This window comes from Limanda limanda, chromosome 6, assembly GCF_963576545.1.
Source record: "Limanda limanda chromosome 6, fLimLim1.1, whole genome shotgun sequence".
Taxonomy (NCBI): domain Eukaryota; kingdom Metazoa; phylum Chordata; class Actinopteri; order Pleuronectiformes; family Pleuronectidae; genus Limanda; species Limanda limanda.
Genome location: NC_083641.1, coordinates 30,219,258 through 30,235,060, shown reverse-complemented (window position 1 = coordinate 30,235,060; position 15,803 = coordinate 30,219,258). Strand labels below are relative to the sequence as shown.

At 47.7% G+C, this 15,803-nt stretch overlaps 1 protein-coding gene across 3 annotated transcripts; it reads right to left on the bottom strand.

Annotated features, from left to right (window-relative positions):
• Positions 1-1,073: 1,073 nt before the first annotated feature.
• Positions 1,074-12,692, bottom strand: LOC133003978 (protein IWS1 homolog). 3 transcript variants are annotated; one of them, XM_061073820.1, is made up of 15 exons: positions 12,493-12,692; positions 10,881-10,963; positions 10,150-10,795; positions 8,262-8,312; positions 7,968-8,175; positions 7,824-7,881; positions 7,557-7,666; positions 7,015-7,165; positions 6,845-6,927; positions 6,369-6,498; positions 6,174-6,291; positions 5,182-5,293; positions 2,421-2,477; positions 2,115-2,226; positions 1,074-1,280 (listed from the first exon to the last, which is right to left on the bottom strand). In XM_061073820.1, exons 1-15 carry the CDS (start codon positions 12,533-12,535, stop codon positions 1,152-1,154), a joined length of 2,091 nt encoding a protein of 696 aa, XP_060929803.1. In that variant the 5' UTR covers positions 12,536-12,692; the 3' UTR covers positions 1,074-1,151. The 3 variants fall into 3 exon arrangements, with proteins under 3 accessions (XP_060929803.1, XP_060929804.1, XP_060929805.1); XM_061073821.1 differs by having other exon boundaries at positions 1,074-1,277; XM_061073822.1 differs by having other exon boundaries at positions 7,968-8,172.
• Between the last annotated feature and the right edge of the window lie 3,111 nt (positions 12,693-15,803).

Here is a 15,803-nt window from a genome sequence, read left to right as displayed (position 1 = left end):
TCAAGGCTGTAACTAATGATTCAGTTGTTTTCTAATTTGCTGATAAATGAAAACATCAGTTGTTGATTCTTGAAAATTCTTCACCATCTCCTGCAAAATCTGAATTCATGTCTCATTCGGAAAAGAGTCAAGTCTGAATATTTGTTTCCATGTGAATATCGTTACTGATTCAAGTGGATGAATCTGGATCCCAGGTTCTGTCTCAGAATCAAATCTCAAAACTGTCGAGGATCATCAGAGACCTGAAGACCCCCCCCCCAGTTAGAAGCTTCCTCATTACAAACACAAATAGAAGCTAAAACATGAACGACTGACAGAATGTTCCTCTGAGAAGCTGCAGGAGAAAACTGCTGAGTCATGTTCTGCAGCTTCAGCACCACAGACCCGACCTTTGACCTGGATCCAGCCGGTGATGCCGTGGAAACGTTTCCTGTTCGGACCCGTTGACTGATCCTGGTTTGAAAACGCTTCTTAATCTACGTGATCTCGTGCTTAATAAAGATTAAACGATGACGGATCTGAAAGTGTTTGTTTCTTCCTCAAGGTCAAAGGTCAGACTCGGATCTGAATCTGGACAATAAAGTGATTTGTTGATGTAATAACTATATTAATAATAAAGAGACATTAACATATGTCAGAGGAGCTCAGGTTTATGAGTGGTGAAAAGAGGAAGAGGAGGACAGCAGCAGTATTAATAAACTGATGTTGCATTATGGGATGTTTATGATCCGAGGCTCTTTAATGTGTTTGGTCTGAAAACATCAGGAAGCTGAGAGTGAAGAGAGTTTGTGACTTTATTAACAAGATCATCATCAGATACAGATCATTCACAGCCGGGGGGGGGGGGGGGGGCGGACCAGGGGGAGGGGCCTGACCGGGGGGGGGGGCGTCTGCTCGGCAAAATAAAAACACCTTCACATCCAGAAACTAAAAAGGCAGAGCTGGATGGTTTGATTCCTGATTTCGGTTCTGGGAAACCTGGGGGGGGGGGGGGGTCAAAATCTCTCAAATATCTGTGACATCATCAGACACTCCCACTTTGACCTTAGCCCTCGAGCAAAGGCAGGACCTGAGGAGGGGGGGGTGGGGGGGGGTTCAGGAACAAAACATTAAAAAGAAAAAGAAGTGTATAAATCCTCCGGAGGTGAAGATCAGAGCGGCATCCGGTTCCCCTCCACGCTGATCTTCACCGCGTGACCCGGCTTCGTCAGGCGCCGGATGTCAGCGATTCGACGCATCTGTTTATCGACGCGGGAAACGCCTTTCTTCATGGGACCCTGCTGAGGGGGGGGGGGGGCACAGAGACACACAGGGAGACGGGTGAGCGACGGCCGAGACACATTCACTCAGTCCAGTTCCTCTGATGTAAAGTTACTTTCATTCAAGTTTTCAGTTCTTCCACCGATGGTCCGTGGATCTCAGGAAGTGCTGAGTCATGGTGACACTGAGCAGGAGATGGATTGATTGACAGATTCTTCACGGCGTCTTTCACAGCCGAGTTTTAATACGAACGTGAACTTTCACTGAAAGGACAATAAATTCACTTCTTGTTTGGTCGGGACGTGTTCGCAGCTGAGGTCACATGTGGGTCAGAGGTCAGACCCTCCCTCTCTCTGTGGACGCCACACAGCTGGACCCTCACTGCACACCATGGAAAGGACTTACTGCCCCCTACTGGTCAACCACAGGAGCTACAGGGGCATTGTGTTCCTCTATGCTGACCTTGAGCGCCCCCTGTGGACGATGCCTTTCTTACGCCGCTCTACAGAGGACCAATCACAGCTCCGCTCCTGACCTCTGAGGTCATCAATTATCAGGAAAATCATTTAGCATTTTTTGTCTAAATATATTAAGTGGAAAAGTGGAATTTTTTCCCCCTAATGTGTTGAGTCATGAATATATGTATTAACACGGTAACAAGATATTTTCCAACAATATACAATCGTATTTTCAGTAATTGTAACTACTGTTAATAACCAGTGGATCATTAACAGTGTATTTAATAAGCTTTTTTCTTCAGTTCTTCAAACAAAATCATATTCTCAGATTATCTTTATCAAACCTTAGAAACACTTCATCTAAGAATTATGATATTGCTCCTGTGATGTGCTCACCCTGCTGGAGTCGCCCTCCACGTTCCACTTGGGCCGGACCACGTAGTCCTTGTTGGACGGCATCGGGACTCGAGCCCGGGCGCAGAACCCGGGGTCGCCGGGTCGCAGGGCTCTATGGGGGGGGGGGGGGGATCCAGTTGTTATAATAACAATATAACTGTGACTTCCTGTGAGATTCTAAACGGACAGTCCACAATACGTTAAGTTTCTTAAACAAAGACAAAATCAAACCTTTAGATTCTGAACATTACATCATGAAAACATTTCAGAACACAAATGAGATTCTGAACCTGAACAGAATCTTACTTCTCTTCTCCAGTGAGCTGCTTCTCCAGGTCTCTGCGAGGCGTCTGACCCCCGGAGCTAAAGGGGGGGGGGGGGAGACAGAGACAGGGTGGTTGGTATCAGGTAACCATGGAAACACAATCTGTCTGCAGTCAAACAGGAGCAGTTACTGGAACCAGGCGTCTTCATGCTGGTGTTAGTTTCCATCACAGCAGAAAACCAGCGAATCAGAGAAAAACCGAATCAGACTCGTTTCCTGGAACCTCCTCAAGTGCATCAGGAGCCGGAGACTGAACTGGACCAGACCCGGTTCTGATGGTTCAGGAGCCGGAGACTGAACTTGACCACTTCCTGTTCTGATGGTTCAGGAGCCAGAGAGAGAACTGGACCACTTCCTGTTCTGATGGTTCAGGAGCCAGAGAGAGAACTGGACCAGACCCGGTTCTGATGGTTCAGGAGCCAGAGAGAGAACTGGACCAGACCGGTTCTGATGGTTCAGGAGCCAGAGAGAGAACTGGACCACTTCCTGTTCTGATGGTTCAGGAGCCAGAGAGAGAACTGAACCACTTCCTGTTCTGATGGTTCAGGAGCCAGAGAGAGAACTGAACCACTTCCTGTTCTGATGGTTCAGGAGCCAGAGAGAGAACTGGACCACTTCCTGTTCTGATGGTTCAGGAGCCAGAGAGAGAACTGAACCACTTCCTGTTCTGATGGTTCAGGAGCCAGAGAGAGAACTGAACCACTTCCTGTTCTGATGGTTCAGGAGCCAGAGAGAGAACTGAACCACTTCCTGTTCTGATGGTTCAGGAGCCAGAGAGAGAACTGAACCACTTCCTGTTCTGATGGTTCAGGAGCCAGAGAGAGAACTGAACCACTTCCTGTTCTGATGGTTCAGGAGCCAGAGAGAGAACTGAACCACTTCCTGTTCTGATGGTTCAGGAGCCAGAGAGAGAACTGAACCACTTCCTGTTCTGATGGTTCAGGAGCCAGAGAGAGAACTGAACCACTTCCTGTTCTGATGGTTCAGGAGCCAGAGAGAGAACTGAACCACTTCCTGTTCTAATGGTTCAGGAGCCAGAGAGAGAACTGGACCAGACCCGGTTCTGATGGTTCAGGAGCAACCGGGTCGACTCGGGTCAACGCCAGCGGCTGAACAACGAGTTCATCACAACAAGCTGAATCTCGTTAGTGTCACGGTCACTTCCTGTTAAACTGTCATCACAGAGCAACCATGCAATCACATGACTGAACCTGGTGGATGGAGAGAAGACGTCAGGTTCCTCCGCCCTCTCCACCTTCTGAGGCTGACTGGGGGGGGGGAGAAATGAAATGGAGGGATGAAGATGAATGACAGAAAGAAAAAAAAAAACAGTACGACAGGAAAGACTGAGAGGAAGAACACAGGAGGTGAAGAGGAGAGAGAAGAGAGCCGAGACATGAAGAGGAAGAGGAGGAGGAAGAGGAGGAAGAGGAGGAGGAAGAGGAGGAGGAAGAGGAGGAAGAGGAGGAGGAAGAGGAGGAGGAAGAGGAGGAAGAGGAGGAAAAGGAGGGAGAAGGGGAAGAGGGGGAAGAGGAGGAAGAGGGGGAAGAGGAGGAAGAGGAGGAAGAGGAGGAGGAAGAGGAGAAAGAGGAGGAAAAGGAGGGAGAAGGGGAAGAGGGGGAGGAGGAAGAGGAGGAAGAGGAGGAGGAAGAAGGGGAGGAAGAAGAGGAGGAGGAAGAGGAGGTGAAGAGGAGGGAGAACAGAGCTGAGACATGAAGAGGAGGAAGAGGTGGAAGAAGGAGGAAGAGGAAGAAGAGGAGGAAGAGGAGGAAGAGGAGGAAGAGGAGGAAGAAGAGGAGGAAGAGGAGGAAGAAGAGGAGGAAGAGGAGGAAGAGGAGGAAGAGGAGGAGGAAGAGGAAGAAGAGGAGGAAGAGGAGGAAGAAGAGGAGGAAGAGAAGGTGAAGAGGAGGGAGAACAGAGCTGAGACATGAAGAGGAGGAAGAGGAAGAAGAAGAGGAGGAAGAGGAAGAAGAGGAGGAAGAAGAGGAGGAAGAGGAGGAAGAGGAGGAAGAGGAGGAAGAGGAGGAAGAGGAAGAAGAGGAGGAGGAAGAGGAGGAAAAGGAGGAAGAGGAGGAAGAGGAGGAAGAGGAGGAGGAAGAGGAAGAAGAGGAGGAGGAAGAGGAGGAAGAGGAGGAAGAGGAGGAGGAAGAGGAAGAAGAGGAGGAGGAAGAGGAGGAAGAGGAGGAAGAGGAGGAAGAGGAGGAAGAGGCAGCGGAACAACTGAAACCAGATGTGTGTGTTTGGTGCAGGAACCTCCTGGATTCCACTGAGTCAGTTTCAGGTGAAGAAACAGGTTCAGTCTGTTTGTCTGTTTGAGTCCAAAGCTTCAAACAAGTTCAACTGTTTGAAAAGTTTAAGATCAAACTTGTGAAATACAAAAGTCAAAATAAATAAAAAAACTTATTTTTCAATCTACGTTAGAAAGATTCCAGGTTTCTTATCAAACTGCCTCATCCTGAGGTTTGTGTTTTGGTGATCAGTGTGAAGTTTACAGCTGCTACAGAAGAGAGAAGGTGAAGGCGGAGTCTCCCAAGTGACCAATCAGAGGAGGGGGCACCAGCCCCGCCTCCAAAGGCTCAGAGTGAACTGGATGAGCGAGTAGCGTGATGTCACCACGCCTGCAGTACCACCGCGGTGCACACGGAGCACAGACGCTAACCAGAGAAGTTCAGCGCTGACGAGTTCGCACGATAAACAAACATCACAGCTGTGTAGCGCTGTCGGGAGGAAAGTGGGCGGTACCTCAGCCGTCGCTTCTGAGGCATCTGCTGGTCCAGGTCTCTCTGCTGCCGCTCCTCTCTCGTCATCCCCTTGTAGTTCGACGTCAACCCGAAGATCGGCCGCGACCACTCGTCTGCAAACCAGACACACACACACATCAGTGACCTGTGGTCGGATTAGGGTTGCAAAATTCCAGGAATATTCAAAGTTTGAAACTTTCCATGGGAATTAACGGGAATTAATGGGAATTAACTGGAAATGTTGTGGGTAATTTATACTAACTGTATTTACCTTGTCATATACAGACATAAATATAAACATTTTGTTTTGTCATAGGCTGATTTGAGCCCTGAGGAAACTTTGGGCACTTGACTATATGCTTCTGCATCGTTGTGTCATTCTTAACATAGGTCTTTGCACAGTATTTGCACATGTACACAGCCTTTCCTTCTACATTGGATGGGGTGACATGTCTCCACACATGAGAGAGTGCACGTGGCATTGTTCTGTAGAATAAGATGAGAAAAAAGTTTGTAAAAAAACACTAATGCAATGCCAGAGATATAAATAGTTAGCCAAACTATTGGAATCGTCTGTAAACATATTTTACAATTGATGGATAAATGAATGGAAATAGTCTAGATGAACAGATGAACAATCCTCAATCTGCATGCTAATATATTTTCCCAGTAATATCATGGAAACTTACCTGACTAGTCCTGCACTCTACAGCAGGCCTCAGTAGCCCTGCTGTAGAGTGAAGCATGCTGGGAGTTATCTGTGCATGTGATGGAAGAATGACCAGTGGAGGCTTGAAACTCAACGTTCCATACATCTTTAAAATAGAGTTTTGAATGATGTTTTTATTGCTCAGCGTTTTATTTGCGTAGTTTTTTTTTCAAAATTCCCAAATATTCCCGAGCTTAACTTCCCATGTAAAGTTTACGGAAACTTTCCACCCCTTTGCAACCCTCGGTCGGACCAACACACGACACAGAGAGGCGGGGTCTTACTGATGAGTTTGAGCGCCAGGTCCTTGTTGGCCCGAGACTCTTTGGGGTGTTTGTAGAGGAACATGACGGAGCGCCCGATGCCGCTGTGCTTCAGCGTCTCCTGACTGACGCTGGGCAGCTGAGGAGGAGGAGGAGACAGGGTGAGAACATGCTGGAGGAGACGCCACCTGAGAGCTGGAGGAGCAGCCACCTCACCTCCTGCAGGATCCTCAGCAGCTCCTCCCGGATCCGCAGCGCCGGCAGAGACTTGTCCGGGAGAGGACTGATCCACTCTTTAATGGCCGACATCACGCCGCTGTCGATGAACGTCTCCTTCAGGTCCTGTCTGAGGGAGAAACAGCCGGAGGTCAAACATCTGGACACGAAGCAGCAGCAGGTGGTCGGGTTAACATGTGGGAACATCCAGGGGAGGGGCGGGGCCTGTAGAACAGCAGGAGGTGGAGTTGTTTCCAGCTCCTCCTACAGTAAGAGCATCGACCACGAGGATCGTTAACATCCAAAAGCCAAACCACACGTGAGAAGAGTTTCTATAAAAGACCGAACACGAGTTGAACAAACCTGATAATAAAAACAGTTTGATGACTTTTGAAAAACCTTCACTTCTTACACTCTTAACAAAAGAAGATAAATCGTTCTCGTCACTGGTGGGGGGGGGGGGGGAGGGTTCTTACTTCTTCAGGTGCATGACCACGTGCGGCAGCAGCGTGAGCTTCTTCAGCGCCGGTTTCTTCTGACTGTTCAGAGTTCGATCCTCCTGTGGGAACAACACACGTCGGGTCAGGACTCACTCAGAAGCAGCAGCAGCAGCAGCACGCCGAGGCTTTTATTTTGAAGGGCGCACCTCCGCAGCCTCGGTCATCTTCATCATCATGGCGCTGACCACGTCGTCGGCGTCGCTGATGAACGTTCCTCCGTCGCGGTGCTTCCGCCTCTTGCTGTTCATCGCCTTCCTGCGAGCGAGCATGATGTCGAAGTCCGACATGAAGCTGGTGCTACACACACACAGACACACACAGACACACACACACACACAGACACACACACACACACACACAATAAAATGATCTTATCGATAAAGAAAAGTTTTAAGATTCCATATAAATAAAAAGAAAATAATCAACATTTTAGACTCAAAGGCCGAATAGAAAAATATCAACTCAACTGAGCGTTTAGAAAATGTGAAGATACAATAATAAAACATTATTATTAACATATTTATAGAATAAAGCAGATTCTCATACTTTATTTTGTCTTATTGAATATTAAGTACAGATGGAGGCGGAGCTCCAGTCGATGCGTGATTTGATTTCACTTCCGTCTGAAGCAGTTTCCTGCTCAGGAGAAGTTTCTGATTTGCAGAAGTTATTATAAATCTCTTCTCACTCTTGGCCGCTGCGGTCGACGCCCTCGTCCGACTCTGACTCCTCCTCCTGCTGCTGCTGCTCCTCCTTGTTCTGCTGCTCCCCCCCCTCCAGGTCCTCCTGGTTGAAGCCCTGCAGCAGACACACCCCCACACTTCAGCTCCTCCTCCTCAGCAGATTGAAACATCATGAAACCTCGTGACCTCAGTTCTCCTCACAGAGGTCAGAGGTCAGGACGAAGGTCAGAGAAGAGGAGGGACCTGTTTGTTGTGATGAAGGTTCTACTCACCGTGAACTCCTCCTCCTCTTCCTCCCCAGACTCCCCGAAGATGTCTGCGATCATTTTCCTGCAACAAACAGAGGTCAGAGGTCAAAGGTCACAGCAGCAGCTCTGGGGCCGTTCACGCCGCCCGGCGGTGGATCCTGAACTCACTCCTCCTCGTCTCCCGATTCGCTGTCGCTGCCGAACAGCGCCTTCTCGTCCTTGTGCTCCGCCTCCGCCTTGGCGCCCTCGTCCTCGCTGCCGCTGTCCGAGCCCAGCTCGCGCAGTTTGGCGGCGAGACTCTTGTCGGGTCGGCCCGGCGCCGCGTCGCTGTCAGAGTTCTCATCGTCGTCCGACACCGCCCGACTCCTCTTCACTGCTGGAGAGGAACAGGAAGCACGTGAGGGCGTGGACGACCACCGGGGGTCATGTGATCATCAGGTTATTAACTTCAACATCTCTCACCTGGTTTCTCCTCATCCTCACTGTCTGACAGGACGGCCTTCTTCCTCTTCACTGCACACACGCACAAACACACACACACACACACACACACACACACACACACACACACACACACACACACACACACACACACACACACACACACACACACACACACACACACACACACACACACACACACACACACACACACACACACACACACACACACAGGTTTAATCACTAAGCTCCGTCCACACATATACAGTTTTAGTTTTAAAACCCGTCTCTGTTGCCATGGTAACGCCTGGCGTCCACGGCCTCTGCTCTCGTTTAGTTTGAAACTCTTGAGTTTGTGAGTTTTAAGCCGACGCCCACGTCCTCTTCCTGATTGGTTCTCATCAGTCACATGACTCGAGCACCAGCAGCCAATACAAAGTGCTGCTGTACTTCACTCTAACTCGTTCCTAGTGTTTATAACTAAGCAACCAGAAGACAATCTACTTCCTGTTTACACCACATGACCAGTGCACGTGTGTCTGAGTGACGGATCTGATCTGAGGTCAGAGGTCAGAGGTCAGACAGGGTCCCTACAGGTTTTAACAAGTTAAATTTAAGACTTTTTAAGACCCCTTTGAACAGAATTTAAGACCTATTTCACGGCCATGCTGGCAAAAAGGTATCAAGGAAAATTACTATGAAAGAAGAAATAAGTAAATGTATTCCCGTTCAACATAACAACGACTGAACATAACAGTACACAGTGTGTGTGTGTGTGTGTGTGTGTGTGCGTGTGTGTGTGTGTGTGTGTGTGTGTGTGTGTGTGTGTGTGTGTGTATCTCTGAACTCACAGCAGGTGGAACTCCAAACAGGTCAACAATAGTAACAAATAGAATCAGAAATAACTGAGCCTACTAGTCAGGAAGGATGCTTTTGTTTGTCAAACAGTTACCAAGTATGAGTTCAATAAACGATTCTTTCAGCATAGAGGAAAAAGGTTGTCCAAAAAAAGGAGGAGGAGTCACGTGTGACATCGTAACGGAGACGATGCGGACTCGCCTTCGTTACGATGTTATATAAACACGTTTATACCTGTGCAAAGGATTCTAGCATCCATTACAAAAATATGGTTTAAACTTTTTATTAACGAGTTTAAAAGCGAAATGTTATCCTATCGCCTGACAAACGCCTTTTATTAATCATAATGATTTAGTCCGAAGAAGACTGTAGTTTCGTTTGTTGATGTTTTTATTGCTGTTACTTTCCCTGTCAATTTTGTTAACAGGAAAAATGAATACTTGACTTTTAATTTATTTGTTTTATTAGCACTTTGCCTGTCCTTGCTTTTAAATGGACAAAAACTTGATTTTTCGTTGCTTTTGTGTCAACAGTTCCCTTATATGAAACAAAGTTTATTAAAAGACATTCTTTTGGAATGAAGTAACAATCTTTTGTGCCTTTATTTTCAGTCATCACATGCCTGGAACAACCTCAAGCTAAATTTAAAAGCTGTTTGCTAAATAAGAGCGATTGAGAATTTGTATTTGCGATTGAGAAACGCCGCCGCTCCGCGCTAATCCTTAGCACGCCGGCACATGGTTGTTTACACCGGACGCTGAAGCGGCGCATGGGAGTGGACGGGAGCTTTGGCGTCGCTTCAGCGTCCGGTGTAAACCCGGCGTGAGGCAGATGTATCATTTAATGCATAACGTGTCTCACAACAAAGCGTCACTCACATGCGACCGCAACTACCGTATAACCCTCAGTATATGCGCAGCGCAAGCACATTGAATTACCGTATATGACATTAACAACATCCAAATAATGCACTTTTTTTTTAACGGTGGTATCTTAATTTTTAAGACCCCGCGGGAACCCTGATCTGAGGTCAGAGGTCAGAGGTCAGTACCTGGCTTCTCCTCGTGCTCGCTGTCGTCTCTCGGCTCCTCCTCTTCCTGCTTCTCTCCGTCGCTTCCTGCTGCAGCCTTCCTCTTCCGTCCCTCCTCCTCCTCCTCCTCACTGTCAGACTGCATCACAGCGTTCCACTTCCCCCCCCCTCCTTCCTGTTTCCTCTCCTCCCCCCCCTCCTCCTGGTCGGAGTCTATCTGTGGCGCCGCCCGTCTGGCGTGCGTCTCTGTGTCAGAGTCACTGTCGGCGTCGGACTGTTTGGACGCCGCGGGTTTGTCCTCGTCCTCTGAGTCGCTGTCCGCGGCCGCTGTGGGCCGGTCCCCCCCCTTCCCCCCCTCCTCATGGTCCGAGCTACTCCCCCGGCGTTTAGGAGGCGGAGACGACCCCTCCCCCTCCTCGTGGTCCGGCGCTCTGTGTTTGACGGGGGACGAGTCCTCGTCCTCCGACCCACTCGTCCTGTGTTTGACCGGCGAGTCTCCGTCGCTGTCGGCAGGACGAGGAGGCTCCGCCTCCGAGTCGCTCTTGTCGTGGTCGTGCTGGCTCCCGGGCGCCTCCCCCTCCGAGTCGCTGTCGGCCGCTGTGCGCTCCTCGCGGTCGGAGCCGCTGGCGTCCCCGCCGAGCTGGGCAGCGGGGGGGCCGTCCTCGTCCTGTGGAGACAAACAGAGAAACCATGAGGACATTCACTTCATCTGTGATGTCACAGAGCGTCAGGGGGCGGAGCCTCGTTCTGACCTCAGACTCGTGTCCCTCGCTCCTCACGTCTTCGCCGTCTGACCCCGGGTGCTCGTCCTGAACCGGAGTGCCGCCGCCGTCATCTGCAGGACACACAACAGGTGAGGACACACAACACGTGAGGACACACAACAGGTGAGGACACACAACACGTGAGGACACACAACAGGTGAGGACACACAACACGTGAGGACACACAACAGGTGAGGACACACAACACGTGAGGACACACAACACGTGAGGACACACAACACGTGAGGACACACAACACGTGAGGACACACAACACGTGAGGACACACAACACGTGAGGACACACAACACGTGAGGACACACAACAGGTGAGGACACACAACAGGTGAGGACACACAACACGTGAGGACACACAACAGGTGAGGACACACAACAGGTGAGGACACACAACAGGTGAGGACACACAACACGTGAGGACACACAACAGGTGAGGACACACAACACGTGAGAACACACAACACGTGAGGACACACAACAGGTGAGGACACACAACACGTGAGGACACACAACAGGTGAGGACACACAACACGTGAGGACACACAACAGGTGAGGACACACAACACGTGAGGACACACAACAGGTGAGGACACACAACACGTGAGGACACACAACAGGTGAGGACACACAACACGTGAGGACACACAACAGGTGAGGACACACAACACGTGAGGACACACAACACGTGAATCACATGAAGAACCCAGCAGGTCCAGATGTTCTCCAGAGTTCAGAGGATCTGACGATCACGTGGATCTGAGGATCTGACCTGGGATCGGATCTGAAGCTGGTTCTGATCTGGTTCTGGATCAGAGTCAGACCGGATCAGATCTGAGACCAGAGTCAGACCGGATCTGATCTGAGACCAGAGTCAGACCGGATCAGATCTGAGACCAGAGTCAGACCGGATCAGATCTGAGACCAGAGTCAGACCGGATCTGATCTGAGACCAGAGTCAGACCGGATCTGATCTGAGACCAGAGTCAGACCGGATCAGATCTGAGACTAGAATCAGACCGGATCAGATCTGATACCAGAGTCAGACCGGATCAGATCTGATACCAGAGTCAGACCGGATCAGATCTGATACCAGAGTCAGACCGGATCTGATCTGAGACCAGAGTCAGACCGGATCAGATCTGATACCAGAGTCAGACCGGATCAGATCTGATACCAGAGTCAGACCGGATCAGATCTGATACCAGAGTCAGACCGGATCAGATCTGATACCAGAGTCAGACCGGATCAGATCTGAGACCAGAGTCAGACCGGATCAGATCTGAGACCAGAGTCAGACAGGATCTGATCTGAGACCAGAGTCAGACCGGATCCGTTCACACCTGCTGCTGAATGAGGAACGCACGTCCTGCACTGAGAAGTCACGTGGTTATTGTGTTGATTATTTCAAAACACACAACCCGGACATTTCCTGTTTGAAAGACCAACATTAGCATCGTTAGCTCACAACAACAAGCTAGCGATGCTAACTCTCCAGCGGAGCGTGGATCAAAGTTTACAACCGGAAGTCCCCGGAGCTGCGAGGTTTTACCGGGAAACAAAGCCAGTTGTGTGTGTGTGTGTTACCGGAGCGGGCCCCGGACATGAAGTCCTCCTCTTCCCCGTCCATCAGTCCCCCGACGCGGATCCGCTTCAGCTTCAGACCCGAGGAACCGGAACCGCTTCGAACTCCCGCGGACTGAATCAACCAGAAACTAGCGCCTCGACGAGCTAACAGCTAACAGCTAGCATAGACAGCTAGCAGCTTCCCTGCGCAGCCTCAGAGCCAAGATGGCGGAACTGCGTCATCTGCACACGCGGGCGCTGCCTGATGGCGTCACTGCATTTTTTAAATAAACGTTTTTATCAACACCGCGACTCAAATGAACCTAAGGGTTTCTTTTAATACAGTTAATTAAAAGAAAATAATTATAAAAACATTATCTTCAAAAAGTGGGATTAAAAAAAAGTTAGTAAGAAGGATTATAAATTAATTTTGTAAACAAAGATCATTTGTCCATGTTGTTTTAAACTGGTTCTGTGATTAAAACGTCATCAGTTTAATATAATCTGCGTTTTAAGGATCAATAGGTGGACGATATGAAATAATTTAATTGTTGAAACTAGTTTTTAAAGTTAATTTAACTCCATCGTGTGCGGAGGCTCGTGTGCACACTGCCCTCCTGTGGCCACAATGCGAAACTACGTGACGACTGAAGTTAGATTGTACTTTTACCTCAAGGCGGAAATAATAACATAGTAGTACTTCCTGTGCTACTGCTTTCAAAATAAAATATTTACTCTAAACATTGGTGTACATACAAAATGTGACCACAGGAGGGCAGTGTTTTAAACGAAGAGCGCTTCAGATTATAATTTAACTCTATTTAAGTGCAGATAAACTTCATCATGATGATTGAAAAATTTAAATATTCAGAATTGATTAAAAACAGTCGTGAACTTTAACAAATATAAAATCATTTTATGATGATTACTATTCACGTGAAGCTCAGTTTTGATTCCATCTCATTCGTTTGACTCCAGATTAGAAACATATAAATATCAGGAAGTTTACAGAAAGAAACGACAGAAGTTATTAGATATGGTGAAAATACGATGTGGTGATTGTTATCACACACTATGGCCACAGGAGGGCAGCAGACACACATTTACCAAAGCAATTAACCAAACCTTTAATATTAAGGCGCACATTTGTTCAATACTACTATAATAATAAAAATTATAATAATAATGTGAAGGTGAATGTGAATAGTACTAGTTAGAAAGTTTGACTTAAAACTGGGTTCAGGTCACGTTATACATTTTTATTAATGTTTTATTATTCATCTTAACTGGGTTTTTTTTTTTATTGTTTTACTCTTTTATTCCACCCCCACACCTCTAGGATGTGTTAAATTAACACATTACATCATATCATATTATATTATACTGCATTACATTGCATATTGCAATATGACACTGTTCACTGTTTTGCATTTAGCATTACACTTTTTACTTCACTTTTTATATTTTTTATATATTTTTATTCAGAAATGTTTATCTCAAAATAAATGTTACTTTGTATAAATATTGGTAAAAAGTAAGTAAATAAGAAGTATACAGTGAGTAAATATATACTGGTTTCCCATTTTGTATTGCTCTCCTATGTATGTTGTATTTATTGCGTTTTTATGTTTCTATGTTCATTGTTTGCATCAATAACCAGAGCAAATTCCTTGTATGTGTGAACGTACTTGGCAATAAAATACTTCTGATTCTGATTCTGATTCTGATCTAGAAAGAATGGTGCAGAAGGTCATAATATGTTTGATAATCTGACTCCATTTATACTTTACATTAAAATACGTCTCATTAGGGCGCGAGCACTGACAGACGTGAGGCCCTATTGAAATGGTAAGGATTATTATTATTATTCAGGCAAATGAATTGTCTTTTTGTCCTTTCGGTGCAATTGTAGAAACGCAACAGGAAGCCTGCTTTTATGCCTATAGTGGCCATTTTGGCCATATTCCACATTTTTACTTTGAGGTACTTGTACCAGGGCTTTCATCAGATCAACTTCAAATTGAGATGAGTGTCATCACAACAAGATGGAGATACAAACCAACTCTACGATAGATTTTTCGTCACACGGTGTGACCGTGGCGTGGCGTCAAAGTTTGATTACACGCCAATAAAACACAATGTTCTGTAACGCGGCATACATGGATCATGAATCCTTTGATGCTGAGCCGTCAAAGGATTCATGGTCCATGCAGCACTCCGGCAGTGACAGTGTCAGTGGTCATAGATCAAAGGAATCTTCATGTCTTGCAAAGGTTACGTCTCTCTCCCTCTCAGAATTGGGACATTTCCTCAAACCGTGTAAACATTGAGGTACAGCGAAGAAGAAAGAAAAGAGGAAGTGAACGAGAGAGGGAGGAGCAGAGATCTGTTTGTGTTCAGAGGAAGTGAATCTGTTCTATAGTCTCTGGCAGCAGCTGAAATGGAGCAGCAAGAAAATCACCTGGACAGAGAAAGATTCTCCTGTTTGATCTGTCTGGATCTACTGGAGGATCCGGTGACTACTGTCTGTGGACACAGCTACTGTAAGAGCTGTATTAACACCCACTGGGACAAAGAGGAGGAGAGAGGAAGCTACAGCTGTCCTCAGTGTAGACAGACCTTCACACCGAGGCCTGTCCTGGAGACAAGCACCATGTTAGCTGCTTCACTGGAGGAGCTGAAGAAGACTGGACTCCAAGCTGCTCCTGCTGATCACTGCTATGCTGGACCTGAAGATGTGGCCTGTGATGTCTGCACTGGGAGAAAACGGAAATCTCTCAAGTCCTGTTTGAATTGTTTGGCCTCTTATTGTGAAAAACACCTCCGGCATCATCTTCAGTCAGCTCCATTGAAGAAGCACAAGCTGGTGGAGCCCACGGAGAAGCTCCAGGAGAACATCTGCTCTCGTCACGACGAGCTGATGAAGATGTTCTGCCTCACTGATCAGCAGTGTATCTGTTATCTCTGCTTTGTGGAGGAACATAAAGACCACGACATAGTGTCAGCTGCAGCAGAAAGGACTGAGAGGCAGAGAGAGCTCGGGCTGAGGAGACAAACAATCCAGCAGAGAGTCCAGGACACAGAGAAAGACGTGAAGCTGCTTCAACCGGAGGAGGAGGCCGTCAATGGCTCTGCTGATAAAGCAGTGGAGGACAGTGAGGAGATCTTCACTGAGATGATCCGTCTGCTGGAGAAAAGAAGCTCTGATGTGGAGCAGCAGATCAGATCCCAGCAGGAAACTGAAGTGAGTCGAGTCAGAGAGATTCAGGAGAGACTGGAGCAGGAGATCACTGAGCTGAAGAGGAAAGACCATGAACTGAAACAGCTCTCAG